The sequence below is a fragment of the Protomyctophum bolini genome (genome assembly GCF_963924005.1).
Source record: "Protomyctophum bolini genome assembly, chromosome: 16".
Taxonomy (NCBI): domain Eukaryota; kingdom Metazoa; phylum Chordata; class Actinopteri; order Myctophiformes; family Myctophidae; genus Protomyctophum; species Protomyctophum bolini.
In genome coordinates, this window is record NC_137877.1 from 39,014,847 (window position 1) to 39,037,016 (window position 22,170).

Here is a 22,170-nt window from a genome sequence, read left to right on the forward strand (position 1 = left end):
ACACATCACCCTTTTTGCAAAAAAATATATGTTAATGACGTTTAGAAGCTTTAGAACACTTTCCTGGGGGTCTTTATGTGTGTAATATGTGGTTTTAGATATTTTAGATTGTAGCAGTGAGCCTGTTGTCTCTGATGTCATGGACACTGGGCTCACTTCCTTCCTGGACTACATGCTGTCTCAGTAAGACAGCTCTCCCCCCTATCCACAAGGAGGAGCAGTGCACCAAATAATTATGGGAATTGTAGTCCAGGAAGGTAGTGAGACCAGTGTCCATGACATCAGAGATAACAGGCTCACTGCTACAATCTAAAATATCTAAAACCACATATTACACACATAAATACCCCCAGGAAAGTGATCTAAAGCTTCTAAACGTCATTAACATATATTTTTTTGCAAAAAGGGTGTCCCTTTAAACTCTGGAAAGTCATTATAGGCAAAAATTATAACTTAAAAACATAGCACATCTACAAGCTCACGACACGTTGCACCACAAGTGTTTAAAATAAGAATTGACTCGATGCACAGAATGTCAATTACGAAGCAACTGGAAAATTGTTTCAATGGAAGTGGATGGAGAGAAAGGATATTTGTCCAACCACAAAACTGCAACCAATGGGTGCGACTTGTCGAAAGGTTGAATTGTTAAATGTTTTTGTGGTGTTTAAAGCGTTTCACTCACCGTAAGGGCCGGGTTCTCCGGGAGGTCCGTCGGGTCCAGAGGGCCCCGGTAGACCTGGCCCCGGGGGGCCCGATCGACCGACGTCTCCAGGAGTTCCTTGGTGGCCAGATTCCCCTAAAGAGCAGAGGTAAAAGGTCAACGTAAAGACACAAACACATTCATATGCCAGGTTTACATTTTCTTTTTCCAGCATATACAGTATACAAAAACTGTATGCTACGAAAACAAATGTCCCTTCCACATGTCACTATAGGCCTGCTTGTGATGGTGTGTGAGCCAGAGATCTCGGCTTACTGATACCTCTGGTGAAATTCAATGAAAGGGCAAAAACTGTGGGGATACAATGCCGATTGTTCCCTCAAATTAGGACGTATGGGACCTGTGTGTGTGTGTGTGTGTGTGTGTGTGTGTGTGTGTGTGTGTGTGTGTGATGGTTTTCTAAACGGTTCCAGTTCCCCAGACGTATTTGTGAATGTCTAGCTATACTCAACACTACACATTCACAGTTTAGACAGACAAAGCCATTATTATTTATGAGATACGCTTATACCTTTGATTCCCTGAGGCCCCGGTTGTCCTGTCTGTCCTTCTTGTCCAGGCACACCGGCTAGACCGAGGTTGCCCCTTTCTCCGGGGAATCCAGTCACCCCCGGGTTTCCTTGTGAACCTTTGGGGCCCGGCAGACCTCGCCCCGGTTCACCCTGCATGGGGAACACTGTTCAGTTACAGTGCAGAGAATGTACCCAGAGAACCATGTGCCTCTCACGTGGATATTTTATTTATTTTTATTTAACCTTTAATTTAACCAGTAAAAGCCACATTGAGACTGAAGTCTCTTTTACAAGTGTGAACTGGCCAAGACAAGAGGCAAAATAAGTGACACAGCTCTGCCAGTAACAAAAAACAGGACAGACATACAATGCTCATAAATACAGTACCCACTACCGAAGAAGCTCAAAGGGAGAACAGGAACGCGACCAATAAGGACTAATAAATAAAAACTGAAACGGAAATTGCTAGTAGACTAAAAAGCAAGCAGACATTTGCTATAAGTCAAAGCAGGAGCAATGTATGGGAAGTGTGCCCCATGACAATCCTTTTAAAGCTCACTAGGGGAATCACAGCAGCCAGTTTGAGTCTGGACTGTAGGTCATTACAAGACCAGGGTCCGAAATAAGCAATGCTTTTTGCCTCAGATTTTGTTGGGGGCACGACGTAGCGTAACCAAGCATTTGATCCGAGGTTGAGAGAGTTTTGGACAAGTTCAAATTTAGAACCAATGTAACGTGGGAGGTTATACCAAGAATGGCTTTATAAATGAGAGTATACCAATGTAGCAACCTGGATATTATCGTAATATGTGGCTATGGAAACATAGCTAAAGGACATGATGTTTTGTGTTTGTTTTTTTTATTCTGGAGAGGATAAAAAAAAACATCTGCACACCTGTTTTAAAGCTCCATAAAACTTTCTGGCGCAACGTTTTTAGGTCTTAGGTTTTTAGGTCTTCATCAGGCAAATCATCATTATTCATACTAATTATTAAAAATGAATATGAATATGACTTGAATATGAATATGTGTTCTTATACCTAACCCTTAACCAGCTATAGTCCCTAACATGACACAGCATGACGCGACGCGACAACATAACAACACGCTGCACAAACCTTTGGACCAGTTACACCAGATCTTCCCGTTGTGCCATCTTGTCCTGGTCTTCCTGCCTCTCCTGGTAAACCTGGGGCTCCGGGGATTCCAGAGAATCCTGGAAAAAATATGAAAAAAAAGGATTGTTTTGTCTGAGCAACAGCGAAAGTATAGCCAATGCAAACCTATAGGTCATAGGGGTCAAGCAGAAACTTAAAAAATATTGAATAAATATTGAAAAGCCAGTAGTGCGCAGGTTATGTCAATACTCCTAATCTCAGGAATAGCCACTCTAAGTGAAATAAATATGATTCGAAGTAGAACGTGTTCCTCAGTCATGTTGCAGGTCCTTGATGTGATCCATGGTCAGGCAATGCCCTTTTGATTGTTTACTGTCTTAGTGTACATGATACGGTAAATGATAAACTGATTTAAACTTTGAATTTGATTTATTTTTATTTGTTTATCTTGTCTATCCTTGTTTTACTTTAGGTTTTTGTGCTCATACATGATGTCCATGCATACGTATTCTGTTGTTGTTGCTTGTGTTTGTTTTTTCTGTTTATTTGTAAAAATTCCAAATAAAGCACCGATCATAAAAAAAAAGGAATAGCCACTGTAATGTTCTGTTTTATCATGGAGAGGCTTGTGTACATTCTCATGGGCATGGGAGGCGGCCGGCAAGCCTCACGCACGTGATTCACGTGCGCGTAACACAATCAAGGACGACACTTTTGCGCGTTTGCGCGCCCAGTGAATGAACGCGCTCACCGCCAGCACTATCGCCGCTGCTCCAGAGTTAACCCATTCTGACCTGAGATCAGATTCATACGAGGTTTCCACTGGACACACACTGGTCTGATTGACCCATTCTGACCCGAGATCAGATTCTAAAAGATGTCAGTCGTTCTTCGATTTTTCAAAAATAGCAGACCTACAAGCTCGTAGCGCGCCACTCTGTGGCGCGCTATGAGCTTGTAGATCTGCTGTTTTTCAAGAGCTAAAGCATAACATGATGCTATAACACCAAAATGGGTTAAAGGCTGCTCCCCGACGCTGTATCTGATATTTTTGAGTCTCCTCCCACCGAGTGGTTATAAGAAACTGTTGGACAACCAAAAACACTAGCTGGGGTTCCTGTGTTTGCGTTACATTGAGTTGAAACCGGTGACTACTATGAACACGGGTTGTGACGGAAGCAACAGCTGTACCTATTTGAAATAATAATCTCTCGCACAGGGCCCTGCAAACTGCGGGCTTAAAGCTCCACTAAATTCCATTGTTAATCTGGGGCCTGGCAGCAAGGATTTGGTTTTTAAAGGCCATTAAAGAACCGTTTCCCCCGCAGTTCTCATTAATAGCCTAGCAGATGTCACTATTTTCACTCCTGCAGGCTGCAGAAAAAAAGCACTCCATTCAAGTGTGAATGAGGTTTTGGCCGGACTTTTACACTTGATTGTATTACCTTAGTAAACATTTTCATAAATACATAATCTATGGATGTATAATAAATCATACCTTTTGGGCCAGGTAGGCCCGGCAATCCAATTCCACGTCCACCTCTATCGCCCTTCTGTCCAGGGAATCCTGGTAAGCCGTGGTCTCCAGGGGATCCATGGTCACCTGCGTGGGGCCAAACAGTCTGCATGTTAAACACTGAGGTTCCCGACTCGCCCCGGAAACTGTGAACCGGCTTCTACTTTTGCATTGTAATAATTGCTTATAATTGCTTTTGCATTGCTTATAATTGCTTATAAAGTTAAGTCAATTGTAACGCCACAACATCAAAAGACAAAGAACATTTAACATAGATTTGTGCTTAGGTGTAAAAAAAAAAATATATATATTGATTCTGAAATATTGGATGAAAATAACGATAATGGAACAAGTATCCCACCTTGAAGTCCAGGTAAGCCACTTTCTCCTCGTAGTCCAGGTACACCGTGAGGCCCAGGCATGTTCACAACTTTACCTGGCTCACCTTTCACTCCTTTGAGAGGTAAAGAATACATTGCAGATACATGAAACAGTTTGTGTGGTGTGTCCGTGCGTGTGCGTGTGTGTGTGTTATAATTCCATTACTTGGAATTATAACAAACCTGCGGTATCAATGTAGATTTGCCATACTGATATTCGGAAGCCCGGGGCCATGTGCATAAACTGACCACGAGTGGCCTATAAGAATAGCTGGCATGACAAAGAGCAAAGCCAAAACAACTTGTCCAAATACTGTTCTGTTTCGGCTGTTATAGGCAGTTTGTCTGTGTGGAGGAGGAGGTGCCGTGTGTATCCTTATAAGGGAACACACGGCACCCGTTATATTTGTTTCCTTGTAAAAAAATGAATTGTAATTTGTGGATTCAAATAAAGAACTAAAATGTGTGCGTGTGTACTGTGTGTGTGTGAGTGCGTGCGTGGACAATGAGCGTAATGCATCATGCCTACCTGATCGTCCAGGGATTCCCGAAGTTCCTGGGTTCCCGGTACGGCCCTTATCTCCAGGCTCACCCGGCCGACCAAACCCTTCCACCCCAGGGGGGCCTCTCTCTCCTTGGGGCCCGATGAGACCCGGCTCGCCGTCCAGTCCGCGGTCACCCTTGATGCCCTCTCTGGCCTGCAAAGCAAGATTAAAACCCATTTAGGCTCTGACGTCGAAATAAGAAAAATCGTTCGCTCTGAAAGAATATATTATTCAAAGATTTGTGCCGCATTTTTACGGTTTTTCCTAAAATAGCAGACCTACAAGCTCGTAGCGTGCCACTCGGTGGCGCGCTATGAGCTTGTAGATCCGCTATTTTACGGGATTCTAAAACTATATCAATGGGTGTGCAGCGCGCCACAAAGACAAACCTATAAGTGTTCCTTGAAGGCACCTTCCTTCCAACTTTCAGTGTGCAACTATTATATATTTTAATTAAAATGTACTAATTATATTTCATAAATGTTTCCAGAACATCTCCACTCCTGACCAATTCTATAATACATTATCTAATATAAGACAGAACCAATCAATATTGTGTGAGTGACCTGTCCCTTTCTTGTACTGGTGTAGAAGGGAGTGGACAGGAGACCAGAAGAAGACCCCAACCTGGCACCTGACAGAACTGTCAGGTGCCAGGTTGGGGCACCTGACAGCAAAATGAACCCATAATAACAACTCTACTTACAGCCTCTCCCTTGGGTCCCGGTAGACCCGAGAGTCCTTCTTTCCCTGGAAGTCCGTCCACGCCTGGCAGCCCCGGTGAACCAGCGACACCAGGTAGACCCAGGTCACCTTTCAGCCCCGGAGCCACAAACACGTCCCCGGGTTCACCGACGGCACCGGGCTCTCCCATCAAGCCAGGGTTGCCCGAAACACCCTGCAGAACAAAGTAGAAAGAACAACTAGTAGATAGGTTTTGGTAGACATTCCGTAGTGGTATAGCGTACATAAACGTAACACGAAAACGTATTTCGAGACCACACTTACGTCTCTTCCTGAACCTCCAGCGGGGCCAGACTGCCCCTTGTCTCCTTTCCTGCCCGCTGGTCCAGGAAAACCTGCCAAGGACCAAATTAAGGAACCCAGGTGTTATTTAAAGTACCTCCTTACTCATTGTAGCAGACATGAATATCGATATACAGCACATACAGGCAAAGTAAAAGTATATCAGGTCAATCAGATGAATATATACAGTATTGGGGTAAGGCATTTCATATTGTAACAATATACTATATAGCCATACTGTAGATACAAAGGAAATGTGTTCACGGTGATGCATATTGCTATGGATAGGGTTTGGTTCTTTTCCCCCCCCAGCCTAAAACAGTTCAAAGAGTGTTTTCAATGAAGATTAATTGGTTCAGAAGTTACTCTACAAGTTGGTTCGGGGAACTTGAACAAACAAAATGGCCGCCGGTTCCCTGAAAGCACCAACTGGTTCCAAGAACCAGTTCTAGAACCAAAGTTATTTGGGTGGAAAAGGGTGTAGTTTCTCTCACCGTGCTGTCCTTTGGGGCCCGCGGGGCCAGGTTGCCCAGGGCCGGCTAGAACTTCACACTGAACACAGGTGTCGCCAGTGTCACCTAATTGCAGAAAAACATGTAAATATATGTTTTTGATCCAACTAGCTATTATATCCCTGACGGGCAGCATTTCAGCAGTAAGTTTGCATAATAATAATGCCATACATACAGTATATCGTGCCGGTTTTATTGATCCATAAGATCTCCACGCTTACCTTTTTGTCCCAGCTCTCCTCGTAATCCTTGAGACCCCGGGGGACCGGGCGATCCTTTCGCAATGTTACATTGGAGGGGTGCAACTGTGTGGAGGTGTCACACAACACGCACACAGGCACACACAGGCACACACACGCACACGCACACGGCACGCACACACAAACATTCAAAGTTTATATTTCCATATATTTTTAAATAAACTATATCAAACAACTTGGCAAAAGGACTGGCACAGTCAGAGCGCTGGCCATTTTTCTCTCTCTATTATATAAGGGCAAAAATGGCTACCATATGTGACTTGTGGTGAGTGAGGAGGTGTGTGTATACCTGCGATTCCTGGGGCTCCAGGGGGTCCCGTCTGTCCGTCTTGTCCAGGAGGTCCAGCCAGTGACTCTCCGTCCAGACCCCGGTCACCCGTATGACCCACACTGCCCTTCTGACCCACCTCTCCACGAGGGCCTTCAACGTGCTTGCCTTGAAGAGAAAGGAAAACTCTGTCCATTTCTGTTCTCTGTGCGTGTTTGTTTCATGCTTATGGAGGCCATTTCATTTAGGCAGCCTCGAGGCATACTTATAGGCCTATTTAGGCATCGAATAATAATAATAATAATGATGATAATGATAATGATAGTGCCTGAAGAAGGTCAGTAGACCGAAAGCTTGCAAAATAAATACTGTGCGGAGCTTCCCTTTATTTTTTTCATTATCCCTATGTGACTCCAGTTGTTTTTACATTAATTATAATGATATTAAAATAGTCATGGCAAAAATAAAATAAATTTGTTTTACCTGGTGGGCCTGCGTCACCTTGAGGACCAGGATAACCTGTTGAAAAAAGAGAAGAAAAACAGGAATATCATCGTCAAATAATAATCTACATTAGAACATACCTGTAGATAGAGAAGAAATTAGTTTGTTCCCCCCCCCCCCCCCCTGGGTACGGGGAGTGATAAAAGGACTGATATGAGGGAGGGATATAACAGTGTTTTCTCAGCTAATCTCGCAAACCACTGGACTGGTCAGCATCACATTTATTCTGGGCTGCCGTTGAGTCGCGGCGCCCGGCGCGACATGATGAGGAGATAGTGTTGGAACGACGCGTAGGGGCAGGTCTGTGACGTCACTGACGTGTGAGTGCAGTGGGTAGAATGGCAGGTTAGGCCTGACGTATAGCTATTGACTTTGGGTTCTTAACTTCTTAACCGTTATGTGCGCTCAAAGAAATCACTTGTATATAAGGGGATTAACAACGATAAGTAGGAAACAAAAATGATAGAAATGTGTCCGCGAACCCACTAATGGGTCCCGGGCCCAGTGTTTGTTGTGTGCACTATACAGTAATATTGATCCCATGATGAATGCTGTGATGATTTGCATCCCACAGATGGCTTACTGTACCTGTCTCTCCTTGTAACCCTGTGAGACCAGGAGGTCCGGGGGGCCCAGGTGCACCGTCGCCCTGAAATCACAGAGATTAAAGGAAGATTATGTCAAGCCTCTGTTCATTTTATAACCACATGGACACTAGCGTCGTTATTATGGGGTAAACACCTGGCAGATCTATCTACAAGCTCACACATCACTTCGGAGCTCGGTTGGCCATTTTTCAGCACTACAAAATGGTCTGCACGCTCGCCACATGTCTGTAACAATTGGAGGCCCGCCGCCCGCACACTGCCACTTCCAGAGGTCCAAATGGACTCTAAAATAAAAGCTCTGGAACCTGCAAAGTGGCAGTGTGCGGGCCTCCCTCCTTCTCCTAAAGGTCTACTGCATTGTTGCCAATGCACCTGCTGAGAATTAAGCTGGGTGTGCGGAAGTCTTCTCTTTATAAAGATCATGACAATGAAATTATCTCTGACTGTTGTAGACTGTATAGTTAAGTCTACAACCACATTTCATGTTCCTCTCTATTTTGCTGAACAGAAATATAGTGCCATCTGCTGGTAGTTTCTAGAATTGCTGCCTAAATTAAGGTAAAGTCTAATAAGCTCTATTAAAAACCAGAATGAAGGGGGAGAGAGAGAGAGAGACAGACAGACAGACAGACAGACAGACAGACAGACAGACAGACAGACAGACAGACAGACAGACAGACAGACAGACAGACAGACAGACAGACAGACAGACAGACAGACAGACAGACAGACAGACAGACAGACGTCATGTGAAAAGAGTACTCACGTATCCTGGTGGTCCTGCGTCTCCTTTCTCACCCTGAAATGAAATGTTGGAGATTCATTCCTCAAGCATTAATAATGTGAACACCACCAAGGCATTTAAAACTAAAGTATAATGAAGATATGAATACAAACAAACAACCAGGCATAATGTTGACATTTCTTTATTTCGTTTAATTAATAGTAGCTACCGGCAGGCCGATGTATCCCGAAGCCCCAGAGAAGCCTCTTTCTCCCTGGAGGAATAGAATAGATGCATCAGGGTGAGGGCTGCACACTTAGTGGTGTAACAAACATCACATACCAGATACAATGTTTACAGTATCATAATTACCTTCAGCCCGTCTTCAGCATCCTTGCCGGGTTTGCCCTGAAATCAGTGGAACGATAATGTAAGTATAACCCTGTTAATCGTAGTGTCGTGGCGGCTGTCTCAAAATGTGTTTAATTTAATTTCACGAGTATACTCTAAAATTCATATCAACATCACAAGACCAATAAGGATGAAGCACTCACTCTTGGTCCGGGGGGGCCTGTTTCACCTTTAACCCCAAATAGATGTGGGATGCAAAGACCCTGCAAGGAAAAAAATCAGGCACTCAGACACTGGCATGTAAAGACCATTTTTGTTAATTTCCAAACACTTCAATAGACTACTAAACTAAATACATACTTTGTCTCCTTTTTCGCCATCAAGTCCTCTGTCTCCCTGTAAAGAAAAATACACGTTAAAGTACACGCTATGTACATAAAAGACAAATTAATGTAAAAACATGATATAAAATGTAAAACTACTGAGATGTTGCGAAGAGATCTTTGGAAATACTCAAGTAAAGTAAAACTGTAAAAGTACCTAAACTATAATTAAGTGCAGCTGCTTGAGTAACATTATAGTACATTATATACCAGTGGTTTTCAACCCTTATTCAACATTTGAGCCACAAACCACTACATTAAGCCATTCAGACCAAAACAAAGGTTTTAACTACAATTCCATGCTTTTGGCAAATAATGCTGACCAAAATAACAATCACTGTAATTACATTCTCTAATTGTGCAGACTACTTGTAAATTAAGTAATGCAGCCGTTTGAACAATAGCCCGTACGGGTCCTTATGGTTTCATTTTACGCTCTCAGGAGTTCTATAAGGGTCCATTTGGTTACCAACTCTCCATCATTTAGCTGGGGACCACCTGGGACCGCCTCAAGGACCATTGGTGGTCCCCCCGGACCACTGGTTGAAAGCCACTGATATACACCACTGAATCCGAGAGGAATGAAGTGACGAACTACAACATCTCTCTTCAACAAGATCCAAGATGGCGCCACATACGGCAGCTTCATCTAGTGCTCCTCTCTGTGTTGTTGTGTATATGGAACATAACATAACCTACTGTGAAGCTGTTTTACCTAACTTTGTAGCAAAGTTTACCTGACTTTGCTACTACAGGGGAAACACGCCACATGTACCGTACCTGTACATGAGTAGAACCTTCAAGCGTTAAGCCTTGAGGCTGTACCTTGGGTCCAGGAGAGTAGTGCGTGATGCCTCCTCCTGTGACGCCTCTGTCGTCCACTTCACGGGTCCCAGGAGGGCCAGGGGGGCCCCGGATCCCTCGGTCACCCTTCGAGAAGCAGAGGAGGACCACCATTCAAATAGTGCACCAAGCATGAAGTCCAATACTCTTACTTCGTAAATAGCAGACCGTCATGATGACTCATGACTCATGAGCTTTATTTTGTGTGCACACCATCTGCAGTATGTTGTGTGCACCACCAACAAAAAATGTTAGTTTGAGTGTTTGAGGCTCTCACCTTCTCTCCTTTTGCACTCTGGAAGGCCAAACGGTCACCCTACAAGGACAGAGAAGCAAAACATCTTGGTGTTTACAGCATTATACTATTAACTAGAAAGGCAGTTCCTGTAGAAACTGCGTGGGCTCGCATAAATTGCAATGTATAAAGTTATTGCCGTGTCAAGTTTGAAACTCGGGGACCGGAGTAATAGTGTTCCCATTGGTGGTCTAAATCCATAATCAATATTTCGGGACTGTAGCATATTGTAAACAAAAGTAGAAAATGTATTAAAGCTGAAGTAAAAGTAAAAAAAAAGTATGAACATTTGGAAAAACTAGTTTAAGCATAAATAACTGCATAAAGCGGAATAAAGTATGTGGAAGCTGTAGAAGTGTTTTTAAAAGTTTTTCTTTAAATGTAAAAAAAATAATCTTTATTAAAAAAATTCAAGTTTTTTATATATATATATAAAATATATATTTTTTTTTCATAAGTAAAAAAAAAAAAGGTTAAAGTTTTTTTTTTTTAAGTTTGCATTTTTTTCAAAAAATTTCATTTTTTTCAAAAAATTTCATTTTTTTCAAAAAATTTCATTTTTTTCAAAAAATACTTTTTTTTCAAAAAATACTTCTTTTTCAAAAAAATACTTCTTTTTCAAAAAAATACTTATTTTTCAAAAAATACTTTCTTTTCAAAAAAATACTTTTTTTTCAAAAAAATACTTTTTTCAAAAAAATACTTTTTTCAAAAAAATACTTTTTTCAAAAAATTACTTTATTTTTTATTTTTTTGCGTGCGTGCGTGCGTGCGTGCGTGCGTGCGTGCGTGCGCTTGCGAGAGCTGTGTAAAGGCCAGCCAATAGGAAGACAGGGTGTGTGTGTGCGTGTGTGCGTGCTCTTGCGAGAGCTGTGTAAAGGCCAGCCAATTGCACAAATAGCAGACCTACAAGCTCACAAGGTATCGCAGAGCAACTCATTGAGATCTTGTAACTTTAATGTCAGCCCTGTAATTAAGCCCTTATATGTCTCAGCTGTGGACGTAAAAGACTTCCAAGTTCTATGCCAGTACTATGACTGGGAGATTATAATGGCCGTGAATGGGGGGAAACTATGCCCCGAACAAATTGCTCTATCGCAAAAAGTAAAAGTCGAATGCAAATATTTTTTTCGCTGTGAGTGGCCTGAGATATTGAGGTACACCATGTGCGATTGTGGTGTTGGTACGATTGAAAATGTGGTTATAAGAGCGAGTTAAGAATTGTCAGCGCGATAATTTCCTCGTAAGAATTATACAATGGAGGTCAATGAGCAGATTGACTGTTTTTGTGTCACTTAAAAGGCCGTAGTTCACATTCTGTATGTCTCTGTGCTTTGGTGGTCACATTGTGTGAAAGAGGACATGTGTGGCTACAAAATGACCAAAGAACATGCGTGTAAAATGAATACTTTGGCCGGGACGACAATTTGTTTGGTAAATTTTCAAGGAAAGAATTTCAGTTTCCACACTCTAGTCAAAGAGGCCCCGCACTCTAAGATGGCACTAATTAGCCGAAACGGCCTGCGATTGAACTGCGATTTCGGAAAAACCGTTCAACGTATTCGAATACGGTTTGAACCGTCCAGAGTCCAGAGTCGTGTGAGCGTTCTAAAGTTTAAATCACGTTTCTACGACAAAGTATGCCAGAGTAATGAGGCTGCAAAAGTGAGGTTGATTTAGAGATAAATCCCATTCATTGTCTATGGGAGGCAAAAACTATAAATAAAGTTAAATATTTTAAAAAGTATAAACTTTTTCAAAACAACTTTTTCACCAATGAAAGTTCAAAGATAGATGAACATTATAAAGTTTGAATGAAGTTTCAAAGTGAAAGTATGACGGAGTAATAAGAGCTCAAAAAAGTTAACTGTGAAAAATGGGACCTTTCTTCCATCGACTCTCATTATAAAGGATGTAAAAAAAAGTATAAAAGTTAAAAAGTATAAAAAGTATAAAACTTTGTAAAAAGTTGTATGCAAGCCACAATCACTTCAAAGAGCTGAACAGTTTGAAGTTTGAACTAAATTTCTAGCATAAAGTATGTGGAAGTAGTAGTGTGTCAAAAAAAAGCGGCGGAATAAAGAAGCGGAATAAATATAGGCTGGCAATAACTAGTGTGTGCTCGCTGTAGCGAGCCCACAATTAGACTATAACAGGGGTTCTCAAACTTTTCCATGTCAAGGACTGACTCCGAAATAGCCATAGCCTCTGGCCCACCTATTGTGAAATTGCTAGAAATATTGAAAATAAGACAATGTATAAGCTCACAACGCGTGTCAATGTCTTGAGAGCTTGTAGATTACCAATATTTTGCTACTGTGGATTTTTTTTTTTTTTAAAGTGGGTTAACTTTTATCAGCCGAAATAAACTGCTTTATTGAAATAAACAGCAGAAGCATTTATTTCCCCCCTCTCTTTCACTGCCACATATTAACAAATTAATTAATTCGCCCATGCCGGGGTCTTTCAGCTGTGTCAACAAAAATGTCCACAGTAGCAAAATTGCTGATCTACAAGCACACATCACAGTGTCACGCTTTCTGACCTTATAGATCGTCTTATTTTCACTATTTATAACGTTTTTTGACGATAACGACATAACAGAAATACAATGCCAGGGGCTTAAAGGGGCACAGTGATATTTTATTTTTATTTTTTTTAATTAAATTGTTTATTTATTTATTTTATGATTTTTCGTTCTTTTGAATTAATTTCCCACTTCTTTCCGAGTGGCAGCTCCCACACGCTTTAAAACACGTTGAACTACCGAGGTCGTTTTCCTCGTCATTTTTCCTTCGTCTTACCTTCTCTCCTTGAGGTCCAGCTTGTCCAGGTTCACCCTGTGTGGAGTACAATTAACTGGTGAGTGAAACACACCGAATACAATGACTCTAGCTAATAAACCTCCGTAATAAATAATATCATTCATGCGTTATTAGTGGCGATAACTCACTCTGGGTCCTTCATAGCCGCGCAGTCCTGGAGGACCGATGGGCCCAGTCGGTCCGCTTGGTCCCTGAAGAGAGTAGATGTGTTGAGCGGTATAAGGACTTTGATGACACAATAATGAATTACCGGTAAAGGAATGCTCAGTAGCCTACTGTATATGGTCCTAGCATGCACGCACGCGCACACACACACACACACACACACACACACACACGCACACACACACACACACACACACACGTACTGGTAGTCCTGGTGTGCCGGGCAATCCTCTGTCTCCTTTCAAAGGGATAATTCCCATGACACCACCAGGGTCGCCCTGGAAGACACAACAGCAAAACAGAGCATGTAAACCAGAGGTAAGACAACACACTGAATCTGATAAGATAACATATATTCTTTGGGGAGATTTTATAGACTAGAAGAGCATTGTGGCGTCCAACTAACCTTCATTCCATGGAGTCCGGGTATACCCTTTGTGGAGAGAAGATAACAGTCAGTACAGGAGCATAATAGTCTATGAAGAAATACTTAAAAAGTAGCAATACTACAATGAAGAAAATAGAAATACTCAGAAGTATTATATATATAAAAAAAGTACTTGAATAAAAGTTAACTTTTTTTTTAAAGTAGTGGCATCAAAATATGCTATAAAAGTTAAATCTTCAGTCAAATGTGTTCAAAATTAGCATAACAAAGAGCTTAAGTAATGAATGCATATTATATTCTAAACGTCAGTGTACAGTTGGTCCGTGGTTGCGTGATGGAGGTGAGGGTGGTAATATAATATGATGACTTACAGGAGGTCCCTGTAGGCCTGGGAAACCAGGGCCAGCGTCCCGGCCTCTTTCTCCCTGGAACACACAGAGCACAGTATCAGTATGGAAGGACTGAGCAAGGCCAAAACCATCTAGTCCATGCATGGTCAGGGGCTCACCTTCACAGGTTAATATCACAATACTGATATATCATTGATTTCAGCTAGTTATTACTAGTGTTATTGTCTTTTGTTATGTCCAACGTATTTGTATTTAGTTCATAAAGTCAACATAACTACTACTAAATGCTGAATGCACTTGAAATTAAATAAAAAGGTTACCTTTCAAGATTCCAATTCAAAAATAGCAAAACAATGATTCAGGATTTCAATTCAAATATAGCAAAAATAGCTGCGACGCGTTTTGAGCTTGTAGATCGGCTATTTTTGCTACGACAGTAATATGCAATGTGGCCCTCTGGAGTGAGTGTGGAACTATAGTGGCCCTCTGGAGTGAGTGTGGAACTATAGTGGCCCTCTGGAGTGAGTGTGGAACTATAGTGGCCCTCTGGAGTGAGTGTGGAACTATAGTGGCCCTCTGGAGTGAGTGTGGAACTATAGTGGCCCTCTGGAGTGAGTGTGGAACTATAGTGGCCCTCTGGAGTGAGTGTGGAAATATAGTGGCCCTCTGGAGTGAGTGTGGAACTATAGTGGCCCTCTGGAGTGAGTGTGGAACTATAGTGGCCCTCTGGAGTGAGTGTGGAAATATAGTGGCCCTCTCCATCGTCAAAGTTGCCCACCCCTGATCTAGACTGTGAAATAGTAGTCTCGCGAGTTGCCTCCCACAATTTGCATCATGCCAACGGCACGAGCTTGAGAACATGCTTACTTTTGTCCCGTTGCATCCTGGGATACCCGATCCGCCGGGAGGGCCATCATTTCCATTGATACCCTTTGAGAAAGAGGTAGAAGACGCACACACGCACACGCACACGCACACACACACACACACACACACACACACACACACACACACACACACACACACACACACACTATAATTATGAGGACGTCGACGTTTCGGCCTTGTAACAGGATGAGAGATTTAGGGGCAGAAAACACAGCGCACAATCCTTGAGGGTAAAATGGAATTATCCGGGTATAAATTGACCGCTATGCGCAGAACCTACCGGTAGTCCTGGATTTCCCGGGAAGCCGGGCAAGCCTGGAGGTCCCTGTAAAAGCACATCAAAAACACATCTGCGTTACTGTGACATCATGACAACACACTGATATAAGAGCATACAGTAATCCTTGAAACACACCAAAGACAATTAAATGTTGCCTAAATCAATGACTTGTTGTGAGACACATGCGGGCGATAAAACCTCTGGTCAGTGGTTCCCGACACTTTCTGTACCAGGTTTCACCAATCTGACCACTTAACAGCGGTCAGGTGGGTGGGCCTGTGTGCATTTTCACATAATGTTATTTTTTTAATGATCAATCAATCAATCAATCAATCAATCAATAAATCCAATGTGTTCCGGTTTGGAATGCAAGTATAAGTTCGTATTCATCAGTATCACAATGATGAAGATATTGAGGGGAAAATATTTCTTAAAATGTTCTTTGTAATATTAATGTTGTATTATTAATATGGCCGTTCATTGTGCGGGTGTGGTCAGACGGGTTCAGATACTTACGCGTGTTCCTTTCATTCCATGGGTCCCGTGCTCCCCTAGATCTCCCTGCAGAGAGATACACATGGTATTATTAGTATTATTCAATTAAAATTCTGCTACTCTCTGACCTGAGATCAGGTTCTAAAAAATGTCTTCTACATCCTGACAGTTTTCTGAAAAAGCTATGTTTCTACGTCAGTGGTTCTTCGATTTAAAAAAAAAATAGCAGACCTACAAGCTCGTAGACATCTATAATACCCTTACTTTAAAATACCCCAAAATCTCCAATGTGGTTGGACGGAGTTCCTTCTGCTACAAAGCCCCATTTGATTGGAGAGAGATCCATCTCATCATTCAGTAGCTTCAGGACCAGTGTTGTTTTTGGCAGATTTTTAGTTCTATTCATAGTCTCTTCAATAGTTTTCATTTAGTTGGAATGTTTTAGTGTTGGTACTAGTTTTAGTCAACTAACGGCCTTGATACCGTCGTAATGACATGAATGAAAATAGCCGATATACAAGCTCACGGGTCGCAGCGCAACGCGTTGTGAGCTTGAAGATCTGCTATTTTCAGTATGTGACCAAGTGTAAAATGACTTATACCGGATCTCTTGCCCACTAGTCCCTTCCTAACATTTTAGTCTAGTTTTTATTTGTTGACGAAACTGTCTTAGTTTTAGGTCGACGAAATCAACACTGTTCAGGACTTCACATCTAGACTCAACTTGTCACTTACTGTACCAGTATATATACTGTACAGTATTTGCACTGTGCCCTTCTTTATCCATTGTGTAACAGCTCATGATGTGGTGGTTGGGGGGTGGGGTATGTATTTGTATATCCGTTTGTATCCGTGTACTGTATGTTTTGTGTATGTTTTTCCCAGCCTCTGCCTCAGCCAAATTGAAGGCGTGTGTCAAATTTGAAGTCGGTGGGGTGAACGGTTCTCGAGTTACGTGGATTACAGACGTACGCACAGTGACGTGGTCCATATACAGTAGATAGTGTTTGTTTGACTTTGTTTAAAGAGGAGATAATGCACGGAGAAGACACACTAACCTAAAGGCGTGTTTTATGTCATTCCGAGTCAAGTATGTTTCATTTCATGATGTATTGCACACACAAAGTCACACACCAACTCTTGTGTTGCAGCCAGGGTCACTCACCTTGGGGCCAAGTGGCCCTGGAGGGCCTTCATTTCCCTGCATCCCTGGGAATCCCATGTTTCCTTGGATACCAGGAAAGCCACGTTCACCCTAAAAAAAACAAAATAACAATTGAAATATTGACTCAAAATTGTATATATTCTTTTGAAACATTTATGAAATACCGTTTCTAGGAAGACATTATTACTTTGCTATCAGGTACTCGATCTGCAGTGAATTATCTTTTGATTAGCACATTTCTCTTTTGATCTCCTCTCTCTTCTTCCCTTTATTGTTTTTCTTGGAAATCTTTAAATGGGAACTATGAGCAAAAAACGAAATTCACCCACTTTTTTACTTTGACGCGCCCACTTTGACGCACCCACTTAAAACTGTGACGCGACAATAAAACCTGATTTTGAAATGGCCCTCACTAAGAAAAGGATTATGCTCTTGTTATTACGTCTTCGTACCACTAGATGGCAGCATAGCCCTTTCAATGGCCTGCTTCTCGGCTGACCAGTGACCAATAATCTACAAACCACCAGCGGTGGGGAAGTAATTATTAAGTACATTTACTTATTGTACTCAAGTACAATTTTGAGGTATTTGTACTTTACTTGATTATGTCACATTTTCTGTACTTTTACTCCACTCCATTCATTTGAAAACTTTAGTTACTAGTTACTTAGATATGGATTATTACAAAACATACATTAACAACTTCAACCCTATATACATTTTGGCCATACAAGCTCACACAATGCGTCACATTGTGAGCTTGTAGATCTGCTTTTTTTTCAAAAATATTTTTATACATTTGAAAACTTGACATGGGACATTCTGCATAATGAGTACTTTCTACTTTTGGCACTTAAGTACATTTTGATACGAATAATTCTGTACTTTTTACCCAAGTAAATTGAACTGGACCGGGAACGGTCGGTGCATCTATATTGCAGTATTTACACTTTTACTTAAGTAAAACATTTGAGTACTTTTCTCTCACCACTGCTACAAACCACAATGATGAGGGAATGACGAGGACGAAGGAATGATTTTCATTCCCTAGCCTCGATACCCAGGATTTCATTTCGTCTGCGCGAAATTCCCATTCCCTGACCACTGACGAGTGTTTCTGCCTCAGAGCAGTGATGGGCAAACACTATGTGATTTTCATTCATTTCATACCATGTGACCAAATTTGACGGGCTGCCATTGGATTGTTTTGTCATTTTCGTTTTTTCAGAAGGGAAAGAAGGGAATCATATCTTCAAATTGACATATTGGTTGTTCAGATTTACACACCAGTTTTGGAGATATGGCTTAATAGAGTAATGTCTTACAGAGAAACAGCGAGTTGAGAAAACAGGCTTGAAAAGGTTCACTTCTGTGGTCTCTAAGATTACACCTAGCTACATGTTTAAGCATTTATTTCATATTTACATGTCGTTTTCAGTTCTGACACTTATTTCAGACATGCTCTAGTACAGTATGTGAAGAGTCTGCCTGTGCTCTTTTTGGATTTTTAATTCATTTTGGATAAAAAAATATATACAGCTTTTCTCCTCTGGTGAAAAGCTGGAGGCTGCACGATGGCAGTCCCTCAGTCAAATCTGGTCGCATACATGTGGATATATGCACATGTGTGTTTATAGGAAATATATGTCTCTCTATACAGCTTATGTGACATATATCCAGGCGGCCAATTTTGAATGATACAAAGATCCGTGGGACTGGAATATTAAAAAATCGATCAGAGCACTCAAAAAGTTTAAAAATAAATGAGGAGAGGGTGGATAAAAATCAAGGTACTATATTTAGAAAAAGTTCAAAACAGCCAACATGTTTGTCGACTCACGGGCCGGTCACAATATGTCATGTTGTGACATGTTGCGAGAGATTTAGTGTATAGACGGTAAAAAGGAGAGGACCAAGTATAGACCACTAGACCCATAGAGAGAGTTGCGTCACCCTTTGATCTCGCCACAAAGCAGGATGTCGCCTCCTGTAGTTCCAAACATCGGAAACTTCCTCATCGAGATGGAAAGAGAACTTCCGCATTCCACTCTCTTACAATGGGAGTTCTATATGCTATAGTGACGTAACCGTCTCTCTCTCTCTCTATGGGATCTGCCTGAGGGAAACCGGGGTAAACTAAAGAGTTTAAGTGGATAATGTTGTGCAGTTCTATAGTGTATTTATTTTGTTTGCCTTTATTGATGATAGCCACCGAGCCAGCGGGCCTATACCCGTACCACATGTATTGTTATCCAAAGCGCTTTATAATAATGCATTACATTCATCCACTCACACACTGACGGTGTTATAGACAAACAAGCAAGGAGCAGTTTGGGGTTCAGTGTCGTTGCTCAAAGAGACACGGTAAGGAAGAGGAGCCGCCGGGGCTATAGAACCTTCCGGAACCTTCCGCTGCCCTCTTCTTACCGAGGCAGTTGATGATGTCCTCAGTGAAGAGAGACGTGTAGGGGAATTCAGCTGAGTTGTTAATATATAGAGTCTTATTCAACACCTCTCAACACTTTCTTGTTGTTTTCAACACTCTGTGCGTTGAAAACCACTGTGGCTTTAATTGGCCAGGGTTTCGTGAGGCAAAATGCTTGGCATCTTTTTCTTTAGACTATAGCGCTGCAGCAGCAACGTACTGGTATGACAATAATATACTGTACATACAGTACACCACAAGAGCTGCAGTTAAAACTGTAGTGTAGTTCTTGCCAATTGCCTACGCCCTACAGTATGGCTTATATTGTAGCCTACCGCTGAGCAATATTTCTTTATTTTACATTTAATGTCTAAAATGTACCTATAGTGACAAATTCAACACAACACAGCAAATCAAAGTTACGTAAAAGCTCACAGACGATTCCCTGACCATACATGCAGTCAGTTGATCTGCTGCCTCTATACGTGTGTGAGTCAGAGAACATCCAGTGGGAGCGAGTTCAGACCAGCTGTTGCGTGTGCGTGTGTTTGTGTGTGTGTGTGTGAACACAGTCTAAAATCTGCCTGATCCTCATCATTCCCATCCTGAACCCCAGTGCTCCATAGCCTGGACGGGGACGGCGGCGCTCCGTCCAAACCGAGCTTAGCTCCATTAGCCGGGGGACATTCCGGGGCAGCGTCACGCCTGCTTAGCATACAGACATGACATGACACTGCGGTCTGTTCTGGGCCTCACACTGTGGCCACGGGCGCCGCCATTCTGGTATATCTCACACCAAGCGCTGTGGCTGACCGAGTAGAAGAAGGCTATTGGGTTGTTAACCCATTCTGACCTGAGATCAGATTCATACGAGGTTTCCACTGGACACACACTGGGTCTGATGAACCCATTCTGACCTGAGATCAGATTCTAAAAAATGTCAGTCGTTCTTCGATTTTTCAAAAAATAGCAGACCTACAAGCTCGTAGCGCACCACTCGGTGGCGCGCTATGAGCTTGTAGATCTGCTATTTTTCAATAGCTAAAGCATAACATGATGCTAACACCAACATGGGTTCCCGTTCAGAATGGGTTAAGAATAACGAACAGTGGGAATATATAGGAAGACGATAAGGATGGATCTTCTTCTGAGTTCTTTTCTTACCCTTGTTCCTTTAACTGCGCTGCAGTCACACTTTCCGCATGCAGCCCCGCATCCTCCTCCTCCCTGTAGAGACAGACAGAGACAGACAGACAGACAGGTTGAGTTCTATAGTTCCTTCAATGAATGAGCAATAATGTTCAGTATAAATATACAGGCCAACAGAATTTAGCATTTAGTCAGAACTATAGTTTATGTACAGCATATCCACTGAAGGAATGTGACATCCAAAATTATTTTTATTTAGGTTATATAAAGCATGACTCCACTTGGAACACAAAAACCTCAGAGGTCATGTCTCACATCACCTGCGGGTGGGCGAGAGTGAAAATATAATAGGCAAGTGGGGCTATATAGTCGTGGGTGACATGTGTCACGTACGTACATCGCGTACGACGTCTTCCTACTTTTATAGCGTGTCCATATCCTAGACTCCTGACCCTGTCCGATGGATCATATTCATAACACACTGTATAACTGACAGACTAAAAGCCCACTGTGCTGCAGTGAAGACATCAGGGGATGAGATTATATCTATGGGAACCATTCGACGCGCCAAAAAAGGCAGGATGCTGGCCTCCTGGAGTCCCTGCAATGCTGATCCATTCCACACGCATGCAACATGCGACGTTTCTCTGAACACTTTTTCCACACTTTATTATGCACTCGGAATCTGGCGTCGGCGTGTAGGAGCTGGCCCGTGATCTCCATATCCGCATTTCTTTAAGATATTTTGTTATTGTCTTTATTGATAGTATATACAGTAACTAGGGCATTAAGCAACTAGTCGACTATTAAATCCACTATAGTCGACCTTGTTGGTACTAGTTGACTTGACTATAGTTGAAAAGAAAAAAGTTTTGCGCTCCCCGATTTTGTAGGCCTCAAGATCAGGTAGATTATAGTCACCAGTGTACACAGTTTTTAAATGTCATTTGTTTTTATTAAAATAAATAAATAAAAACTAGTCAACTTGTAAAAATGACTAGAAGTGAATGCCCTAACAGTAACAGTATATAGATACAGGGAACGGGGAGAGAGAGAGAGAGAGAGAGAGAGAGAGAGAGAGAGAGAGAGAGAGAGAGAGAGAGAGAGAGAGAGAGACAGGGAGTGACACGCCATTTATCTCAAGAGGCCATGAGTCTAAGAATTGTCTTGCAACAGCATTGGCTCTCTCCTCCATTCCTCCCTTCATTGGCCAGCTGTTGCTCAACTCACGTGCAAGGCTTAGAGCCAAACGCCTGTCAGGGCTTAGAGACCCTGGAGACATGGGCAGAGAGGATGCATACTGTATACTGTAGACTGTACACACACAAACAAACACGCACGCACGCACACAGACAGATACATGCACGCACGCACGCACACACACAGACAGATACATGCACGCAGGCACACAGACAGATACACGCACGCACTCACTCACGCACAAAACCATCCCTTTTACCGTTTAATCAAT

The 22,170-nt window shown here is 42.1% G+C and overlaps 1 protein-coding gene across 3 annotated transcripts in view; it reads right to left on the bottom strand.

Annotated features, from left to right (window-relative positions):
* The window catches only part of col4a1 (collagen, type IV, alpha 1), a 64,395-nt gene that overhangs the window by 15,704 nt on the left and 26,521 nt on the right, over nucleotides 1–22,170 (bottom strand). For 2 of the 3 annotated variants that reach the window (XR_013965508.1, XM_080785560.1), the window contains exons 2-31: nucleotides 20,715–20,777; nucleotides 17,126–17,215; nucleotides 15,982–16,026; nucleotides 15,466–15,510; nucleotides 15,165–15,227; nucleotides 14,319–14,372; nucleotides 13,966–13,992; nucleotides 13,763–13,837; nucleotides 13,523–13,585; nucleotides 13,374–13,409; nucleotides 10,552–10,590; nucleotides 10,257–10,361; nucleotides 9,409–9,444; nucleotides 9,252–9,311; nucleotides 9,070–9,105; nucleotides 8,927–8,971; nucleotides 8,740–8,772; nucleotides 7,954–8,014; nucleotides 7,345–7,380; nucleotides 6,883–7,029; nucleotides 6,555–6,638; nucleotides 6,316–6,399; nucleotides 5,804–5,874; nucleotides 5,502–5,693; nucleotides 4,780–4,948; nucleotides 4,232–4,324; nucleotides 3,853–3,957; nucleotides 2,355–2,452; nucleotides 1,236–1,386; nucleotides 686–799 (exon numbers count right to left, since the gene is read on the bottom strand). Coding sequence is in view for 2 of the 3 variants with exons in the window: in XM_080785560.1 (XP_080641686.1) it covers nucleotides 686–799; nucleotides 1,236–1,386; nucleotides 2,355–2,452; nucleotides 3,853–3,957; nucleotides 4,232–4,324; nucleotides 4,780–4,948; nucleotides 5,502–5,693; nucleotides 5,804–5,874; nucleotides 6,316–6,399; nucleotides 6,555–6,638; nucleotides 6,883–7,029; nucleotides 7,345–7,380; nucleotides 7,954–8,014; nucleotides 8,740–8,772; nucleotides 8,927–8,971; nucleotides 9,070–9,105; nucleotides 9,252–9,311; nucleotides 9,409–9,444; nucleotides 10,257–10,361; nucleotides 10,552–10,590; nucleotides 13,374–13,409; nucleotides 13,523–13,585; nucleotides 13,763–13,837; nucleotides 13,966–13,992; nucleotides 14,319–14,372; nucleotides 15,165–15,227; nucleotides 15,466–15,510; nucleotides 15,982–16,026; nucleotides 17,126–17,215; nucleotides 20,715–20,777 (2,320 nt within the window). In the remaining variant the exon portion in view is untranslated. The remainder of the gene's footprint in view (nucleotides 1–685; nucleotides 800–1,235; nucleotides 1,387–2,354; nucleotides 2,453–3,852; nucleotides 3,958–4,231; nucleotides 4,325–4,779; nucleotides 4,949–5,501; nucleotides 5,694–5,803; nucleotides 5,875–6,315; nucleotides 6,400–6,554; nucleotides 6,639–6,882; nucleotides 7,030–7,344; nucleotides 7,381–7,953; nucleotides 8,015–8,739; nucleotides 8,773–8,926; nucleotides 8,972–9,069; nucleotides 9,106–9,251; nucleotides 9,312–9,408; nucleotides 9,445–10,256; nucleotides 10,362–10,551; nucleotides 10,591–13,373; nucleotides 13,410–13,522; nucleotides 13,586–13,762; nucleotides 13,838–13,965; nucleotides 13,993–14,318; nucleotides 14,373–15,164; nucleotides 15,228–15,465; nucleotides 15,511–15,981; nucleotides 16,027–17,125; nucleotides 17,216–20,714; nucleotides 20,778–22,170) is intronic. The other variant, XM_080785561.1, reaches the window with a different exon arrangement.